A 15,683-nucleotide genomic window follows, 5' to 3' on the forward strand; every position below is an offset into this window, starting at 1 on the left:
CTCGCCTGGATGAGCGCGGCTCCCAACAACACTCGAGAAGCTCGACACCATCCAGGACAAAGCAGCCCCGCTTGATTGGCTCCCCTTCCACAAACATTCACTCCCTCCCCCACCGACGCACAGCGACAGCCGTGTGTCCCATCGACAAGATGCACGGCAGCAACTCCCCAAGGTTCCTCAGGCAGCACCTTCCAAACCCACGTCCTCCACCACCTAGAGGGACAAGAGCAGCAGATACCTGGGAACCCCCCCCACCTGGAGGCTCCCCTCCGAGTCACTCACCACCCCGACTGGGAAATATATCGGCCGTCCCTTCACTGTCGCCGGGGCAACACCCTGGAACTCCCTCGCTGACAGCACAGTGGGTGTACCTACACCGCGCGGGACTGCGGCGGGTTCAAGATGGCGGCCCACCCACCGCCTTCTTGTCCGGGTAGATTGGCCGACCTGACTCTCGGCCGGGAAGGCACCTGCTCAGTCGCGGGGTGGGGGGACTTCCACACCGTTTGAGGGGAAGAGTGATGGGAAAAGGTTGGAGTGGGAGTGGGAGGGTGGGAGTGGGAGTGGGAGTGGGAGTGGGAGGGTGGGAGTGGGAGTGGGAGTGGGAGGGTGGGAGTGGGAGTGGGAGGTGGGAGTGGGAGTGGGAGTGGGAGGGGTGGGAGTGGGAGTGGGAGGGTGGGAGTGGGGAGTGGGAGTGGGAGGGTGGGGGAGGGAGGGTGGGGGGGGGGCGCTCTCTGTAGCACTGACCTGGAAGTCATTGACCGAGGGGCATTGGGTCATACGTCCTCCTCCGCTTGTGCCATTGCTTTAGCGAGTGTCTAATCTCGTTACTGATGCCGATCACAACCCGATCCACGTGAAATCTCTGCAGTTCAACCATGCTGGCGTACAGGCTGGTGAGGTAGTATCCACCTGGGGACGGGGGGGGGGGGGGGGGGGGGGGGGGGGTAAAGAGACACACAGGGATCAGCAACAAGGCAATGATGTCAAACCCTTTCTCAACCCGGGTTAGACCCCGGCTGGGGGGGGACTGGGTCCAATCCCGGTGCCCGAACTTCAGGAAGGTCGTCGTGGCCTCGGAGAGGGAGATTTTCTAGAACGTTCCCGGGGGTGGGGGAGGGGGGGGGGGCTGCGGAATGAGGATTCGGTGAATGTGGAGAGAGACGGGGAGAAGCTGGGATTGTCCTTCCTCGGAGCGGAGGAGGTTAAGGGGGGGGGATTGAATCGAGGCGGCGTTCCGAATCAGGAAGGGGTTTGGATAGAGGCGACGAGGAGAAAGTGTTTTTTTTTTTGACACAGCGAGTTGTTGTGATCGGGGAAGGTTCTGCCTGAAAGGGCGGCGGAAGCAGATTCAAAAGGAACTTCCAAAAGGGGGGATTGGGGAAATACTGGGACAGGAGGAATCTGCAGAGCTGTGGGGGAAAGAGCGGGGGGACAGATTGGAGACATCTTCCAATGAGCTAGCACAGAGAGGATGGACTGAATGGCCTCTTCCTGATTCTATGATCCACGGGAGATGTTACCATGGTGTTGATCACACCGTCCAATCAACAGTACAGATCATGCCAACACCAAACATTAGCCTGCGTTTCACCGAGGAAAATACAGAAATAGACCATTCAGCCCATCTGCTGATCATTCTGTCCCACACGAACCACCTCGCACGTCTTCATCTCCCCCCATCCCCCTATCCGTCTATTCCTCCCTCCATCATCTGTTTATCCAGCTTCCCGCCTTAAATGTATCAACATTATTCACCTCGGGCGCTCCCCGTGGGAGCGAGTCCCACATTCTCCCCACTCCCCGCGGGAGCGAGTTCCACATTCTCCCCACTCCCCGTGGGAGCGAGGCCCACATTCTCCCCACTCCCCGTGGGAGCGAGTCCCACATTCTCCCCGCTCCCCGTGGGAGCGAGCCCCACATTCTCCCCACTCCCCGTGGGAGCGAGTCCCACATTCTCCCCACTCCCCGTGGGAGCGAGTCCCACATTCTCCCCACTCCCCGTGGGAGCGAGCCCCACATTCTCCCCACTCCCCGTGGGAGCGAGCCCCACATTCTCCCCACTCCCCGTGGGAGCGAGTCCCACATTCTCCCCGTGGGAGCGAGCCCCCCATTCTCCACCACTCCCCGTGGGAACGAGTCCCACATTCCCCCACTCCCCGTGGGAGCGAGCCCCACATTCTCCCCACTCCCCGTGGGAGCCAATCCCACATTCCCTCCACTCCCCGTGGGAGCGAGTCCCACATTCTCCCCACTCTCCCCGTGGGAGCGAGTCCCACATTCCCCCCACTCCCCGTGGGGAGTGAGTCCCACATTCCCCCCACTCCCCGTGGGAGCGAGTCCCACATTCCCCCCACTCCCCGTGGGAGCGAGTCCCACATTCCCCCCACTCCCCGTGATAGTCACTCTTCGATTGAAAAGCGGGAGAGATCCCCATTTTCGGCGCCCCCTCAAGATGCTCCCAACGATGGGATTCTGACGGGAACACCGTTACCTAATGGACAGGGAGTTGTGTGGGGGGGGGGGGGGGGGGGGGCAGTGGAGGACCCCTCACTCCACCTATGAGCAGAGGAAGGCACAGGAACAGGAAGAGCCCATTCAGCCTCCACCGTGTCATTCAAATCTTCGATCTCTGATGGTGATGTGGGTGTCTCGGGCCCCAACCTTTATCGCCTGTCCCCAGTCAGCCCCTTGACCTGAGCATCGCGCTCGGCCATTTCGGGGGGGGGGCGAGGGGGGCAGTTAAGGGCCGCTGTGTGGGAAGGTCTGGAGTCACATGTAGGCCAGACCGGGGTAAGGAGGGCGGAGTTCCTTCCCGAAAGGGGACATTAGTGAACCAAATGGTTTTTGGGGACAATCGATGATCGTTGTCACGGTCGCTGTCACTGAGCCGGGCTTTGTAATCCCAGATTTTATGGATTGAATTGAACTTTGGATGTGAACGGGGTTTGAACCCGGATCTGGTAGTTCCCGAGCCTGGATTACTGCCGCAATTGAATGCCCACTGTCTCGCCCACATCAATCCAGACAGGAACTACTCTGAACACACGGGCTAGACGAGACCCTCACAGGGCTGATTCCGGCCGCAGTCAGGAAACATGTCCCCCACCTTCTCCCATCAGCTCCGACTGGTCGAGTAACTCCATCATATACTCCACTTCCAGCGAGAGTTCCGGCAGGTCACATTCGGCGATGATGTAGGACAGGGTCGGCAGAAACTCGTCTGCTCCACAGGCCTCACCTGCAGCAGCGCAGTAAGAGAGGCGCAGTTAGACACGGGCACACATTGGCACAACACCCTCCCCCCTCTGGAACTCACAGGGAGACAGGGCAGAGAGGGACAGTGAGGAGGGAGCTCAGTGTTTGATGGGGACAGTGCGGAGGGAGCTCAGTGTTTGATGGGGACAGTGTGGAGGGAGCTCAGTGTTTGATGGGGACAGTGAGGAGGGAGCTCAGTGTTTGATGGGGACAGTGTGGAGGGAGCTCAGTGTTTGATGGTGACAGTGTGGAGGGAGCTCAGTGTTTGATGGGGACAGTGTGGAGGGAGCTCAGTGTTGGATGGGGACAGTGTGGAGGGAGCTCAGTGTTTGATGGGGACAGTGTGGAGGGAGCTCAGTGTTTGATGGGGACAGTGTGGAGGGGAGTGTTTGATGGGGACAGTGAGGAGGGAGCTCAGTGTTTGATGGGGACAGTGTGGAGGGAGCTCAGTGTTTGATGGGGACAGTGTGGAGGGAGCTCAGTGTTGGATGGGGACAGTGTGGAGGGAGCTCAGTGTTTGATGGGGACAGTGTGGAGGGAGCTCAGTGTTTGATGGGGACAGTGTGGAGGGAGCTCAGTGTTGGATGGGGACAGTGTGGAGGGAGCTCAGTGTTTGATGGGGACAGTGTGGAGGGAGCTCAGTGTTTGATGGGGACAGTGTGAAGGGAGCTCAGTGTTTGATGGGGACAGTGTGGAGGGAGCTCAGTGTTTGATGGGGACAGTGTGGAGGGGAGTGTTTGATGGGGACAGTGTGGGGGGAGCTCAGTGTTTGATGGGGACAGTGTGGAGGGAGCTCAGTGTTGGATGGGGACAGTGTGGAGGGAGCTCAGTGTTTGATGGGGACAGTGTGGAGGGAGCTCAGTGTTTGATGGGGACAGTGTGGAGGGAGCTCAGTGTTTGATGGGGACAGTGTGGAGGGAGCTCAGTGTTTGATGGGGACAGTGCAGAGGGAGCTCAGTGTTTGATGGGGACAGTGCAGAGAGAGCTCAGTGTTTGATGGGGACAGTGTGGAGGGAGCTCAGTGTTTGATGGGGACAGTGTGGAGGGGAGTGTTTGATGGGGACAGTGTGGGGGGAGCTCAGTGTTTGATGGGGACAGTGTGGAGGGGAGTGTTTGATGGGGACAGTGTGGAGGGAGCTCAGTGTTTGATGGGGACAGTGTGGAGGGAGCTCAGTGTTTGATGGGGACAGTGTGGAGGGAGCTCAGTGTTGGATGGGGACAGTGTGGAGGGAGCTCAGTGTTTGATGGGGAGAGTGTGGAGGGAAGTGTTTGATGGGGACAGTGTGGAGGGAGCTCAGTGTTTGATGGGGACAGTGTGGAGGGAGCTCAGTGTTTGATGGGGACAGTGTGAAGGGAGCTCAGTGTTTGATGGGGACAGTGTGGAGGGAGCTCAGTGTTTGATGGGGACAGTGTGGAGGGAGCTCAGTGTTTGATGGGGACAGTGTGGAGGGAGCTCAGTGTTTGATGGGGACAGTGTGGAGGGAGCTCAGTGTTGGATGGGGACAGTGTGGAGGGAGCTCAGTGTTTGATGGGGACAGTGTGGAGGGAGCTCAGTGTTTGATGGGGACAGTGTGAAGGGAGCTCAGTGTTTGATGGGGACAGTGTGGAGGGAGCTCAGTGTTTGATGGGGACAGTGTGGAGGGGAGTGTTTGATGGGGACAGTGTGGGGGGAGCTCAGTGTTTGATGGGGACAGTGTGGAGGGGAGTGTTTGATGGGGACAGTGTGGAGGGAGCTCAGTGTTTGATGGGGACAGTGTGGAGGGAGCTCAGTGTTTGATGGGGACAGTGTGGAGGGAGCTCAGTGTTTGATGGGGACAGTGCGGAGGGAGCTCAGTGTTTGATGGGGACAGTGTGGAGGGAGCTCAGTGTTTGATGGGGACAGTGTGGAGGGAGCTCAGTGTTTGATGGGGACAGTGTGGAGGGGAGTGTTTGATGGGGACAGTGTGGGGGGAGCTCAGTGTTTGATGGGGACAGTGTGGAGGGGAGTGTTTGATGGGGACAGTGTGGAGGGAGCTCAGTGTTTGATGGGGACAGTGTGGAGGGAGCTCAGTGTTTGATGGGGACAGTGTGGAGGGAGCTCAGTGTTTGATGGGGACAGTGTGGAGGGAGTGTTTGATGGGGACAGTGCGGAGGGAGCTCAGTGTTTGATGGGGACAGTGTGGTGGGAGCTCAATGTTTGATGGGGACAGTGTGGAGGGAGCTCAGAGTTTGATGGGGACAGTGTGGAGGGAGCTCAATGTTTGATGGGGACAGTGTGGAGGGAGCTCAGTGTTTGATGGGGACAGTGTGGAGGGAGCTCAGTGTTTGATGGGGACAGTGTGGAGGGAGCTCAGTGTTTGATGGGGACAGTGTGGAAGGAGCTCAGTGTTTGATGGGGACAGTGCGGAGGGAGCTCAGTGTTTGATGGGGACAGTGCGGAGGGAGCTCAGTGTTTGATGGGGACAGTGTGGAGAGAGCTCCGTGTTTGATGGGGACAGTGTGGAGGGAGCTTAGTGTTTGATGGGGACAGTGTGGAGGGAGCTCAGTGTTTTAATGGGGACAGTGTGGAGGGAGCTCAGTGTTTGATGGGGACAGTGCGGAGGGAGCTCAGTGTTTGATGGGGACAGTGTGGAGAGAGCTCCGTGTTTGATGGGGACAGTGTGGAGGGAGCTCAGTGTTTGATGGGGACAGTGTGGAGGGAGCTCAGTGTTTGATGGGGACAGTGTGGAGGGAGCTCAGTGTTTGATGGGGACAGTGTGGAGGGAGCTCAGTGTTTGATGGGGACAGTGTGGAGGGAGCTCAGTGTTTGATGGGGACAGTGTGAAGGGAGCTCAGTGTTTGATGGGGACAGTGTGGAGGGAGCTCAGTGTTTGATGGGGACAGTGTGGAGGGAGCTCAGTGTTTGATGGGGATAGTGTGGAGGGAGTGTTTGATGGGGACAGTGTGGAGGGAGCTCAGTGTTTGATGGGGACAGTGTGGGGGGAGCTCAGTGTTCGATGGGGACAGTGTGGAGGGAGCTCAGTGTTTGATGGGGACAGTGTGGAGGGAGCTCAGTGTTTGATGGGGATAGTGTGGAGGGAGTGTTTGATGGGGACAGTGTGGAGGGAGCTCAGTGTTTGATGGGGACAGTGTGGAGGGAGCTCAGTGTTTGATGGGGACAGTGCGGAGGGAGCTCAGTGTTTGATGGGGACAGTGTGGGGGGAGCTCAGTGTTCGATGGGGACAGTGTGGAGGGAGTTCAGTGTTTGATGGGGACAGTGTGGAGGGGAGTGTTTGATGGGGACAGTGTGGAGGGAGCTCAGTGTTTGATGGGGACAGTGTGGAGGGAGCTCAGTGTTTGATGGGGACAGTGTGGAGGGAGCTCAGTGTTTGATGGGGACAGTGCGGAGGGAGCTCAGTGTTTGATGGGGACAGTGTGGAGGGAGCTCAGTGTTTGATGGGGACAGTGTGGAGGGAGCTCAGTGTTTGATGGGGACAGTGTGGAGGGGAGTGTTTGATGGGGACAGTGTGGGGGGAGCTCAGTGTTTGATGGGGACAGTGTGGAGGGGAGTGTTTGATGGGGACAGTGTGGAGGGAGCTCAGTGTTTGATGGGGACAGTGTGGAGGGAGCTCAGTGTTTGATGGGGACAGTGTGGAGGGAGCTCAGTGTTTGATGGGGACAGTGTGGAAGGAGCTCAGTGTTTGATGGGGACAGTGCGGAGGGAGCTCAGTGTTTGATGGGGACAGTGCGGAGGGAGCTCAGTGTTTGATGGGGACAGTGTGGAGAGAGCTCCGTGTTTGATGGGGACAGTGTGGAGGGAGCTTAGTGTTTGATGGGGACAGTGTGGAGGGAGCTCAGTGTTTTAATGGGGACAGTGTGGAGGGAGCTCAGTGTTTGATGGGGACAGTGCGGAGGGAGCTCAGTGTTTGATGGGGACAGTGTGGAGAGAGCTCCGTGTTTGATGGGGACAGTGTGGAGGGAGCTCAGTGTTTGATGGGGACAGTGTGGAGGGAGCTCAGTGTTTGATGGGGACAGTGTGGAGGGAGCTCAGTGTTTGATGGGGACAGTGTGGAGGGAGCTCAGTGTTTGATGGGGACAGTGTGGAGGGAGCTCAGTGTTTGATGGGGACAGTGTGAAGGGAGCTCAGTGTTTGATGGGGACAGTGTGGAGGGAGCTCAGTGTTTGATGGGGACAGTGTGGAGGGAGCTCAGTGTTTGATGGGGATAGTGTGGAGGGAGTGTTTGATGGGGACAGTGTGGAGGGAGCTCAGTGTTTGATGGGGACAGTGTGGGGGGAGCTCAGTGTTCGATGGGGACAGTGTGGAGGGAGCTCAGTGTTTGATGGGGACAGTGTGGAGGGAGCTCAGTGTTTGATGGGGATAGTGTGGAGGGAGTGTTTGATGGGGACAGTGTGGAGGGAGCTCAGTGTTTGATGGGGACAGTGTGGAGGGAGCTCAGTGTTTGATGGGGACAGTGCGGAGGGAGCTCAGTGTTTGATGGGGACAGTGTGGGGGGAGCTCAGTGTTCGATGGGGACAGTGTGGAGGGAGTTCAGTGTTTGATGGGGACAGTGTGGAGGGAGCTCAGTGTTTGATGGGGACAGTGTGGAGGGAGCTCAGTGTTTGATGGGGACAGTGTGGAGGGAGCTCAGTGTTTGATGGGGACAGTGTGGAGGGAGCTCAGTGTTTGATGGGGACAGTGTGGAGGGAGCTCAGTGTTTGATGGGGACAGTGTGGAGGGAGCTCAGTGTTTGATGGGGACAGTGTGGATGGAGCTCAGTGTTTGATGGGGACAGTGTGGAGGGAGCTCAGTGTTTGATGGGGACTGTGTGGAGGGAGCTCAGTGTTTGATGGGGACAGTGTGGAGGGAGCTCAGTGTTTGATGGGGACAGTGTGGAGGGGAGTGTTTGATGGGGACAGTGTGGAGGGAGCTCAGTGTTTGATGGGGACAGTGTGGAGGGAGCTCCGTGTTTGATGGGGACAGTGTGGAGGGAGCTCAGTGTTTGATGGGGACAGTGTGGAGGGAGCTCAGTGTTTGATGGGGACAGTGCGGAGGGAGCTCAGTGTTTGATGGGGACAGTGTGGGGGGAGCTCAGTGTTCGATGGGGACAGTATAGAGGGAGTTCAGTGTTTGATGGGGACAGTGTGGAGGGAGCTCAGTGTTTGATGGGGACAGTGTGGAGGTAGCTCAGTGTTTGATGGGGACAGTGTGGAGGGAGCTCAGTGTTTGATGGGGACAGTGTGGAGGGGAGTGTTTGATGGGGACAGTGTGGAGGGAGCTCAGTGTTTGATGGGGAGAGTGTATAGGGAGCTCAGTGTTTGATGGGGACAGTGTGGAGGGAGCTCAGTGTTTGATGGGGACAGTGTGGAGGGAGCTCAGTGTTTGATGGGGACAGTGTGGAGGGAGCTCCGTGTTTGATGGGGACAGTGTGGAGGGAGCTCAGTGTTAGATGGGGACAGTGTGGAGGGAGCTCAGTGTTTGATGGGGACAGTGTGGAGGGAGCTCAGTGTTTGATGGGGACAGTGTGGAGGGAGTGTTTGATGGGGACAGTGCGGAGGGAGCTCAGTGTTTGATGGGGACAGTGTGGTGGGAGCTCAATGTTTGATGGGGACAGTGTGGAGGGAGCTCAGAGTTTGATGGGGACAGTGTGGAGGGAGCTCAATGTTTGATGGGGACAGTGTGGAGGGAGCTCAGTGTTTGATGGGGACAGTGTGGAGGGAGCTCAGTGTTTGATGGGGACAGTGTGGAGGGAGCTCAGTGTTTGATGGGGACAGTGTGGAAGGAGCTCAGTGTTTGATGGGGACAGTGCGGAGGGAGCTCAGTGTTTGATGGGGACAGTGCGGAGGGAGCTCAGTGTTTGATGGGGACAGTGTGGAGAGAGCTCCGTGTTTGATGGGGACAGTGTGGAGGGAGCTTAGTGTTTGATGGGGACAGTGTGGAGGGAGCTCAGTGTTTTAATGGGGACAGTGTGGAGGGAGCTCAGTGTTTGATGGGGACAGTGCGGAGGGAGCTCAGTGTTTGATGGGGACAGTGTGGAGAGAGCTCCGTGTTTGATGGGGACAGTGTGGAGGGAGCTCAGTGTTTGATGGGGACAGTGTGGAGGGAGCTCAGTGTTTGATGGGGACAGTGTGGAGGGAGCTCAGTGTTTGATGGGGACAGTGTGGAGGGAGCTCAGTGTTTGATGGGGACAGTGTGGAGGGAGCTCAGTGTTTGATGGGGACAGTGTGGAGGGAGCTCAGTGTTTGATGGGGACAGTGTGGAGGGAGCTCAGTGTTTGATGGGGATAGTGTGGAGGGAGTGTTTGATGGGGACAGTGTGGAGGGAGCTCAGTGTTTGATGGGGACAGTGTGGGGGGAGCTCAGTGTTCGATGGGGACAGTGTGGAGGGAGCTCAGTGTTTGATGGGGACAGTGTGGAGGGAGCTCAGTGTTTGATGGGGATAGTGTGGAGGGAGTGTTTGATGGGGACAGTGTGGAGGGAGCTCAGTGTTTGATGGGGACAGTGTGGAGGGAGCTCAGTGTTTGATGGGGACAGTGCGGAGGGAGCTCAGTGTTTGATGGGGACAGTGTGGGGGGAGCTCAGTGTTCGATGGGGACAGTGTGGAGGGAGTTCAGTGTTTGATGGGGACAGTGTGGAGGGGAGTGTTTGATGGGGACAGTGTGGAGGGAGCTCAGTGTTTGATGGGGACAGTGTGGAGGGAGCTCAGTGTTTGATGGGGACAGTGTGGAGGGAGCTCAGTGTTTGATGGGGACAGTGCGGAGGGAGCTCAGTGTTTGATGGGGACAGTGCGGAGGGAGCTCAGTGTTTGATGGGGACAGTGTGGAGGGAGCTCAGTGTTTGATGGGTACAGTGTGGAGGGGAGTGTTTGATGGGGACAGTGTGGGGGGAGCTCAGTGTTTGATGGGGACAGTGTGGAGGGGAGTGTTTGATGGGGACAGTGTGGAGGGAGCTCAGTGTTTGATGGGGACAGTGTGGAGGGAGCTCAGTGTTTGATGGGGACAGTGTGGAGGGAGCTCAGTGTTTGATGGGGACAGTGTGGAAGGAGCTCAGTGTTTGATGGGGACAGTGCGGAGGGAGCTCAGTGTTTGATGGGGACAGTGCGGAGGGAGCTCAGTGTTTGATGGGGACAGTGTGGAGAGAGCTCCGTGTTTGATGGGGACAGTGTGGAGGGAGCTTAGTGTTTGATGGGGACAGTGTGGAGGGAGCTCAGTGTTTTAATGGGGACAGTGTGGAGGGAGCTCAGTGTTTGATGGGGACAGTGCGGAGGGAGCTCAGTGTTTGATGGGGACAGTGTGGAGAGAGCTCCGTGTTTGATGGGGACAGTGTGGAGGGAGCTCAGTGTTTGATGGGGACAGTGTGGAGGGAGCTCAGTGTTTGATGGGGACAGTGTGGAGGGAGCTCAGTGTTTGATGGGGACAGTGTGGAGGGAGCTCAGTGTTTGATGGGGACAGTGTGGAGGGAGCTCAGTGTTTGATGGGGACAGTGTGAAGGGAGCTCAGTGTTTGATGGGGACAGTGTGGAGGGAGCTCAGTGTTTGATGGGGACAGTGTGGAGGGAGCTCAGTGTTTGATGGGGATAGTGTGGAGGGAGTGTTTGATGGGGACAGTGTGGAGGGAGCTCAGTGTTTGATGGGGACAGTGTGGGGGGAGCTCAGTGTTCGATGGGGACAGTGTGGAGGGAGCTCAGTGTTTGATGGGGACAGTGTGGAGGGAGCTCAGTGTTTGATGGGGATAGTGTGGAGGGAGTGTTTGATGGGGACAGTGTGGAGGGAGCTCAGTGTTTGATGGGGACAGTGTGGAGGGAGCTCAGTGTTTGATGGGGACAGTGCGGAGGGAGCTCAGTGTTTGATGGGGACAGTGTGGGGGGAGCTCAGTGTTCGATGGGGACAGTGTGGAGGGAGTTCAGTGTTTGATGGGGACAGTGTGGAGGGAGCTCAGTGTTTGATGGGGACAGTGTGGAGGGAGCTCAGTGTTTGATGGGGACAGTGTGGAGGGAGCTCAGTGTTTGATGGGGACAGTGTGGAGGGAGCTCAGTGTTTGATGGGGACAGTGTGGAGGGAGCTCAGTGTTTGATGGGGACAGTGTGGAGGGAGCTCAGTGTTTGATGGGGACAGTGTGGATGGAGCTCAGTGTTTGATGGGGACAGTGTGGAGGGAGCTCAGTGTTTGATGGGGACTGTGTGGAGGGAGCTCAGTGTTTGATGGGGACAGTGTGGAGGGAGCTCAGTGTTTGATGGGGACAGTGTGGAGGGGAGTGTTTGATGGGGACAGTGTGGAGGGAGCTCAGTGTTTGATGGGGACAGTGTGGAGGGAGCTCCGTGTTTGATGGGGACAGTGTGGAGGGAGCTCAGTGTTTGATGGGGACAGTGTGGAGGGAGCTCAGTGTTTGATGGGGACAGTGCGGAGGGAGCTCAGTGTTTGATGGGGACAGTGTGGGGGGAGCTCAGTGTTCGATGGGGACAGTATAGAGGGAGTTCAGTGTTTGATGGGGACAGTGTGGAGGGAGCTCAGTGTTTGATGGGGACAGTGTGGAGGGAGCTCAGTGTTTGATGGGGACAGTGTGGAGGGAGCTCAGTGTTTGATGGGGACAGTGTGGAGGGGAGTGTTTGATGGGGACAGTGTGGAGGGAGCTCAGTGTTTGATGGGGAGAGTGTATAGGGAGCTCAGTGTTTGATGGGGACAGTGTGGAGGGAGCTCAGTGTTTGATGGGGACAGTGTGGAGGGAGCTCAGTGTTTGATGGGGACAGTGTGGAGGGAGCTCCGTGTTTGATGGGGACAGTGTGGAGGGAGCTCAGTGTTAGATGGGGACAGTGTGGAGGGAGCTCAGTGTTTGATGGGGACAGTGTGGAGGGAGCTCAGTGTTTGATGGGGACAGTGTGGAGGGAGTGTTTGATGGGGACAGTGTGGAGGGAGCTCAGTGTTTGATGGGGACAGTGCGGAGGGAGCTCAGTGTTTGATGGGGACAGTGTGGAGGGAGCTCAGTGTTTGATGGGGACAGTGTGGAGGGAGCTCAGTGTTTGATGGGGACAATGTGGAGGGAGCTCAGTGTTTGATGGGGACAGTGTGGAGGGAGCTCAGTGTTTGATGGGGACAGTGTGGAGAGAGCTTAGTGTTTGATGGGGACAGTGTGAAGGGGAGTGTTTGATGGGGACAGTGTGGAGGGAGCTCAGTGTTTGATGGGGACAGTGTGGAGGGAGCTCAGTGTTTGATGGGGACAGTATGGAGGGAGCTCAGTGTTTGATGGGGACAGTGTGGAGGGAGCTCAGTGTTTGATGGGGACAGTGTGGAGGGAGCTCAGTGTTTGATGGGGACAGTGTGGAGGGAGCTCAGTGTTTGATGGGGACAGTGTGTAGGGGAGTGTTTGATGGGGACTGTGTGGAGGGAGCTCAGTGTTTGATGGGGACAGTGTGGAGGGAGCTCAGTGTTTGATGGGGACAGTGTGGAGGGAGCTCAGTGTTTGATGGGGACAGTGTGGAGGGAGCTCAGTGTTTGATGGGGACAGTGCGGAGGGAGCTCAGTGTTTGATGGGGACAGTGCGGAGGGAGCTCAGTGTTTGATGGGGACAGTGTGGAGGGAGCTCAGTGTTTGATGGGGACAGTGTGGAGGGAGCTCAGTGTTCGATGGGGACAGTGTGGAGGGAGCTCAGTGTTAGATGGGGACAGTGTGGAGGGAGCTCAGTGTTTGATGGGGACAGTGTGGAGGGAGCTCAGTGTTTGATGGGGACAGTGTGGAGGGGAGTGTTTGATGGGGACAGTGTGGAGGGAGCTCAGTGTTTGACGGGGACAGTGTGGAGGGAGCTCAGTGTTTGATGGGGACAGTGTGGAGGGAGCTCAGTGTTTGATGGGGACAGTGTGGAGGGAGCTCAGTGTTTGATGGGGACAGTGTGGAGGGGAGTGTTTGACGGGGACAGTGTGGAGGGAGCTCAGTGTTTGATGGGGACAGTGTGGAGGGAGCTCAGTGTTTGATGGGGACAGTGTGGAGGGAGCTCAGTGTTTGATGGGGACAGTGTGGAGGGAGCTCAGTGTTTGATGGGGACAGTGCGGAGGGAGCTCAGTGTTTGATGGGGACAGTGTGGAGGGAGCTCAGTGTTTGATGGGGACAGTGTGGAGGGAGCTCAGTGTTTGATGGGGACAATGTGGAGAGAGCTTAGTGTTTGATGGGGACAGTGTGGAGGGAGCTCAGTGTTTGATGGGGACAGTGTGGAGGGAGCTCAGTGTTTGATGGGGACAGTGTGAAGGGGAGTGTTTGATGGGGACTGTGTGGAGGGAGCTCAGTGTTTGATGGGGACAGTGTGGAGGGAGCTCAGTGTTTGATGGGGACAGTGTGGAGGGAGCTCAGTGTTTGATGGGGACAGTGTGGAGGGAGCTCAGTGTTTGATGGGGACAGTGTGGAGGGGAGTGTTTGATGGGGACAGTGTGGAGGGAGCTCAGTGTTTGACGGGGACAGTGTGGAGGGAGCTCAGTGTTTGATGGGGACAGTGTGGAGGGAGCTCAGTGTTTGATGGGGACAGTGTGGAGGGAGCTCAGTGTTTGATGGGGACAGTGTGGAGGGAGCTCAGTGTTTGATGGGGACAGTGTGGAGGGAGTGTTTGATGGGGACAGTGTGGAGGGAGCTCAGTGTTTGATAGGGACAGTGTGGAGGGAGCTCAGTGTTTGATGGGGACAGTGTGGAGGGAGCTCAGTGTTTGATGGGGACAGTGTGGAGGGAGCTCAGTGTTTGATGGGGACAGTGTGGAGGGAGCTCAGTGTTTGATGGGGACAGTGTGGAGGGAGCTCAGTGTTTGATGGGGACAGTGTGGAGGGAGCTCAGTGTTTGATGGGGACAGTGTGGAGGGAGCTCAGTGTTTGATGGGGACAGTGTGGAGGGGAGTGTTTGATGGGGACAGTGTGGAGGGAGCTCAGTGTTTGACGGGGACAGTGTGGAGGGAGCTCAGTGTTTGATGGGGACAGTGTGGAGGGAGCTCAGTGTTTGATGGGGACAGTGTGGAGGGAGCTCAGTGTTTGATGGGGACAGTGTGGAGGGAGCTCAGTGTTTGATGGGGACAGTGTGGAGGGAGCTCAGTGTTTGATGGGGACAGTGTGGAGGGAGCTCAGTGTTTGATGGGGACAGTGTGGAGGGAGTGTTTGATGGGGACAGTGTGGAGGGAGCTCAGTGTTTGATGGGGACAGTGTGGAGGGAGCTCAGTGTTTGATGGGGACAGTGTGGAGGGAGCTCAGTGTTTGATGGGGACAGTGTGGAGGGTGCTCAGTGTTTGACGAGGACAGTGTGGAGGGAGCTCAGTGTTTGATGGGGACAGTGTGGAGGGAGCTCAGTGTTTGATGGGGACAGTGTGGAGGGAGCTCAGTGTTTGATGGGGACAGTGTGGAGGGTGCTCAGTGTTTGATGGGGACAGTGTGGAGGGAGCTCAGTGTTTGATGGGGACAGTGAGGAGGGGAGTGTTTGATGGAGACAGTGTGGAGGGAGCTCAGTGTTAGATGGGGACAGTGTGGAGGGAGCTCAGTGTTTGATGGGGACAGTGTGGAGGGAGCTCAGTGTTTGATGGGGACAGTGTGGAGGGAGCTCAGTGTTTGATGGGGACAGTGTGGAGGGAGTGTTTGATGGGGACAGTGTGGAGGGAGCTCAGTGTTTGATGGGGACAGTGTGGAGGGAGCTCAGTGTTTGATGGGGACAGTGTGGAGGGAGCTCAGTGTTTGATGGGGACAGTGTGGAGGGTGCTCAGTGTTTGACGAGGACAGTGTGGAGGGAGCTCAGTGTTTGATGGGGACAGTGTGGAGGGAGCTCAGTGTTTGATGGGGACAGTGTGGAGGGAGCTCAGTGTTTGATGGGGACAGTGTGGAGGGTGCTCAGTGTTTGATGGGGACAGTGTGGAGGGAGCTCAGTGTTTGATGGGGACAGTGAGGAGGGGAGTGTTTGATGGAGACAGTGTGGAGGGAGCTCAGTGTTAGATGGGGACAGTGTGGAGGGAGCTCAGTGTTTGATGGGGACAGTGTGGAGGGAGCTCAGTGTTTGATGGGGACAGTGTGGAGGGAGCTCAGTGTTTGATGGGGATAGTGTGGAGGGAGTGTTTGATGGGGACAGTGTGGAGGGAGCTCAGTGTTTGATGGGGACAGTGTGGGGGGAGCTCAGTGTTCGATGGGGACAGTGTGGAGGGAGCTCAGTGTTTGATGGGGACAGTGTGGAGGGAGCTCAGTGTTTGATGGGGATAGTGTGGAGGGAGTGTTTGATGGGGACAGTGTGGAGGGAGCTCAGTGTTTGATGGGGACAGTGTGGAGGGAGCTCAGTGTTTGATGGGGACAGTGCGGAGGGAGCTCAGTGTTTGATGGGGACAGTGTGGGGGGGAGCTCAGTGTTCGATGGGGACAGTGTGGAGGGAGTTCAGTGTTTGATGGGGACAGTGGAGGGAGCTCACTGTTTGATGGGGACAGTGTGGAGGGAGCTCAGTGTTTGATGGGGACAGTGTGGAGGGAGCTCAG

At 57.2% G+C, this 15,683-nt stretch overlaps 1 protein-coding gene across 2 annotated transcripts in view; it reads right to left on the reverse strand.

Annotated features, from left to right (window-relative positions):
* Positions 1-753: 753 nt before the first annotated feature.
* The window catches only part of rin1a (Ras and Rab interactor 1a), a 92,908-nt gene continuing 77,978 nt past the window's right edge, over positions 754-15,683 (reverse strand). For both annotated transcript variants that reach the window (XM_072468339.1, XM_072468338.1), the window contains exons 8-9: positions 3,110-3,241; positions 754-912 (exon numbers count right to left, since the gene is read on the reverse strand). In XM_072468339.1, coding sequence (XP_072324440.1) covers positions 755-912; positions 3,110-3,241 — 290 coding nt within the window. In that variant the 3' untranslated portion in view covers position 754. The remainder of the gene's footprint in view (positions 913-3,109; positions 3,242-15,683) is intronic.

The sequence above is a fragment of the Scyliorhinus torazame genome, chromosome 11 (genome assembly GCF_047496885.1).
Source record: "Scyliorhinus torazame isolate Kashiwa2021f chromosome 11, sScyTor2.1, whole genome shotgun sequence".
Classification (NCBI taxonomy): domain Eukaryota; kingdom Metazoa; phylum Chordata; class Chondrichthyes; order Carcharhiniformes; family Scyliorhinidae; genus Scyliorhinus; species Scyliorhinus torazame.